Source organism: Trachemys scripta, chromosome 12 (genome assembly GCF_013100865.1).
Source record: "Trachemys scripta elegans isolate TJP31775 chromosome 12, CAS_Tse_1.0, whole genome shotgun sequence".
NCBI classification, from domain to species: Eukaryota; Metazoa; Chordata; order Testudines; family Emydidae; genus Trachemys; species Trachemys scripta.
The window spans coordinates 36,561,185-36,564,983 of NC_048309.1; the positions used below are offsets into that span (position 1 = coordinate 36,561,185).

Consider the following 3,799-nt stretch of genomic DNA (forward strand, 5'->3'; position numbering starts at 1 on the left):
GTTGCTGCTGCTGCTGCTCTGCTTCTGACTGCCCTGCCACAGTCCCTGGGTGGCTCCGGCTGCTTCGCCCAGCCCCAGCTGCAGCGCTGGGGGGCGGCCGCCCTGCAGCACCTGCAGGCGGCTCTGTATGCCCCGTGGGGTATCCCCCAGCCTGAGTGTCCCCTGCTCGAAGCCTGCCTGGCCCAGCCACAAGGTGTGGGCGCTGCTCCCCCAGCGCGCCCCCCGCACACGACGCACTGCTGCTGCCAGGGCCGGCTCTAAGCTTTTGCCGCCGGAAGCAACAAAAAAAAAAGGCCAGAATGCTGCCCTTGAAAATGTGCTGCCGCAAGCACGTGCTTGGTTTTCTTGTGCCTAGAGCCGGTCCTGGCAATAAAGCTGGGTCAATCTAACTTTTCGTGTAGAGCAGGTCCAGATGTGTACTAAAAGACGATTAGATGAACTGCATTAAACCCATGTGTGGACACTCTCATTCAAAATTAATACAGCCTGAATTCAAGTCAGTTTAATTCCACTTCCAAAGCTAAACCAAAGTAAGGTCACTGTAATTCCGAATGAAAGTGTTCAGAGAAGGGTTTAATGCTGTTTAGCTAATCCACTTTTAATCCACACCTTTAGTTAATTTAGATTAACTTTCTTGGGTATCCCCATGCGGACAAGCCCCCAGAGTGTCAACATTGGCATCAGTGAATTATTCCTAAGCATCTGTACCAAAGTAAGAAAGAAAGAAAGATAGAATGTTCAGCTGCCTGGCTTTAGTTTTCAGACAGGTGCTCATATAACAGAGTCATAGACATGATAGGAGAGAAAAGATGCTATAATGTGAAAACCCAGGCAGAAGAAATTGTTTGGTAATTATACTTTATTTTCATAAAAAGTCCTAATTTGAACTGGACAGCCCCCAAAATTTTAAATATTTCATGAAAACATTTTCCTCCCCCTCAGTCTCCTCAGAGCAGCCTTCACCTCCTGGTTCCTTAGGCTGTAGATCATGGGGTTTAATGTGGGGGTGACGACGGTATAAAACAGGGCCGCCACTCTGTCCACGTCTGCTATATGGCTGGACTTGGGCCGCAGGTACATAGCGCACGCTGAGCCATAGAACAAGATGACCACGGTGAGATGGGAGGAGCAGGTGGAGAAAGCTTTGTGCCTTCCCTCAGATGAAGTTGTCTTCAGGATGGTGTAGAGGATGCAGGCATAGGACACCAGCACCATCACGAAGGGGATGACAGTGATTAGTAGGCTGATCAGTACAATAAAGACCTCACTACTGGAGGTGTCCCCACAGGCCAGCTTCAGCACAGGGTGGATGTCGCAGAAGAAGTGGTTGATTTCATTGGGCCCACAGTAGGGCAAGGAGAAGATCCAAATCACTTTGCCCATGGGCATCAGGATTCCACAGAGCCAGCAGGCAGTGGCCATCTTGGTGCAGGCTCTGGGATTCATAATGGTGGGGTAGTGCAGAGGGGAGCAGATGGCCCTGTAGCGGTCATAGGCCATTGCAGCCAGCAGGTAGCACTCTGCTGTCCCAAGAGAAAGGATGAAGTGCATCTGGATGGCACACCCAGTGAAGGAGATGGTCCTCTCCTCAGAGACAAAGTTGACCAGCATCTTGGGAATGGTGACAGAGATGTAGCAGCTCTCCAGGAAGGACAGATTCCAGAGGAAGAAATACATGGGGGTGTGGAGAGCTGAGTCCAGCATTGTGATGAGGATGATGATGCTGTTGCCCATCAGGGAAATGGTGTAGATAATGGAGAAACCTACACAAAGTATTGCTCGAGTCACTGGATCCTGGGAGAAACCGAGGAAAATGAATTGGGTCACCATGCTGTGATTCCCTTGTGCAGTTTCACTGGTATAGCTCATCTGAAGAAGGAAGAGGAAAAATATTTTGCATGTGGGCATTATGGGCCAGCTCATAGGGACACAGGAATGGAAGGGACCTCCTGGGTCATTCAGTGTAGTCCAATCCAATCCAGTCCTGGTTACTGCAGGCAGCCCTGTCATATCATCCCATTCATAGAATCATAGAATCATAGAATATCAGGGTTGGAAGGGACCTCAAGAGGTCATCTAGTCCAACCTCCTGCTCAAAGCAGGACCAATTCCCAACTAAATCATCCCAGCCAGGGCTTTGTCAAGCCGGTTCTTTAAAACCTCCAAGGAAGGAGACTCCACCACCTCCCTAGGTAACGCATTCCAGTGCTTCACCACCCTCCTAGTGAAATAGTGTTTCCTAATATCCAACCTGGACCTCCCCCACTGCAACTTGAGACCATTGCTCCTTGTTCTGTCATCTGCCACCACTGAGAACAGCCGAGCTCCATCCTCTTTGGAACCCCCCTTCAGGTAGTTGAAGGCTGCTATCAAATCCCCCCTCATTCTTCTCTTCCGGAGACTAAACATTCCCAGTTCCCTCAGCCTCTCCTCATAAGTCATGTGCTCCAGACCCCTAATCATTTTTGTTGCCCTCCGCTGGACCCTTTCCAATTTTTCCACATCCTTCTTGTAGTGTGGGGCCCAAAACTGGACACAGTATTCTAGATGAGGCCTCACCAATGTTGAATAAAGGGGAACGATCACATTCCTCGATCTGCTGGCAATGCCCCTACTTATACAGCCCAAAATGCCGTTAGCCTTCTTGGCAACAAGAGCACACTGTTGACTCATATCCAGCTTCTCGTCCACTGTGACCCCTAGGTCCTTTTCTGCAGAACTGCTACCTAGCCATTCGGTCCCTAGTCTGTAGCAGTGCATGGGATTCTTCCATCCTAAGTGCAGGACTCTGCACTTGTCCTTGTTGAACCTCATCAGGGTTTTTTGGCCCAATCCTCTAATTTGTCTAGGTCCCTCTGTATCCGATCCCTACCCTCTAGTGTATCTACCACGCCTCCTAGTTTAGTGTCATCTGCAAACTTGCTGAGAGTGCAGTCCACACCATCCTCCAGATCATTAATAAAGATATTAAACAAAACCGGCCCCAGGACCGACCCTTGGGGCACTCCGCTTGAAACCAGCTGCCAACTAGACATGGAGCCATTGATCACTACCCATTGAGCCCAACGATCTAGCCAGCATTCTATCCACCTTACAGACCATTCATCCAGCCCATACTTCTTTAACTTGGTGGCAAGAATACTGTGGGAAACCGTACCAAAAGATTTGCTAAAGTCAAGGAATAACACATCCACTGCTTTCCCCTCATCCACAGAGCCAGTTATCTCATCATAGAAGGCAATTAGATTAGTCAGGCACGACTTCCCCTTGGTGAATCCATGCTGACTGTTCCTGATCACTTTCCTCTCCTCTAAGTGTTTCATAATTGATTCCTTGAGGACCTGCTCCATGATTTTTCCAGGGACTGAGGTGAGGCTGACTGGCCTGTAGTTCCCCGGCTCCTCTTTCTTCCCTTTTTTAAAGATGGGCACTACTTTAGCCTTTTTCCAGTCATCCGGGACCTCCCCTGATCACCATGAGTTTTCAAAAATAATGGCTAATGGCTCTGCAATCTCATCCACCAACTCCTTTAGCACCCTCGGATGCAGCACATCCGGCCCCATGGACTTGTGCACGTCCAGTTTTTCTAAATAGTCCCGAACCACTTCTTTCTCCACAGAGGGTTGGTCACCTTCTCCCCATGCTGTACTGCCCAGTGCAGCAATCTGGGAGCTGACCTTGTGCGTGAAGACAGAGGCAAAAAAATCATTGAGTACATTAGCTTTTTCCACATCCTCTGTCACTAGGTTGCCTCCCTCATTCAGTAAGGGGCCCACACTTTCCTTGACTTTCTTCTTGT

The 3,799-nt window shown here is 49.4% G+C and overlaps 1 protein-coding gene across 1 annotated transcript; it reads right to left on the bottom strand.

The window, feature by feature from the left end:
- Positions 1 to 915: 915 nt before the first annotated feature.
- On the bottom strand, positions 916 to 1,869 carry LOC117885951 (olfactory receptor 10A7-like). Its single transcript, XM_034787532.1, has one exon. The coding sequence runs from the start codon at positions 1,867 to 1,869 to the stop codon at positions 916 to 918; it is 954 nt and encodes a 317-aa protein (XP_034643423.1).
- Positions 1,870 to 3,799: the final 1,930 nt, after the last annotated feature.

What these genes read in the sequence shown, in the direction of transcription:
- LOC117885951 (XM_034787532.1), bottom strand. Translation starts at nt 1,869, where the DNA reads ATGAGCTATACCAGTGAAACTGCACAAGGGAATCACAGCATGGTGACC.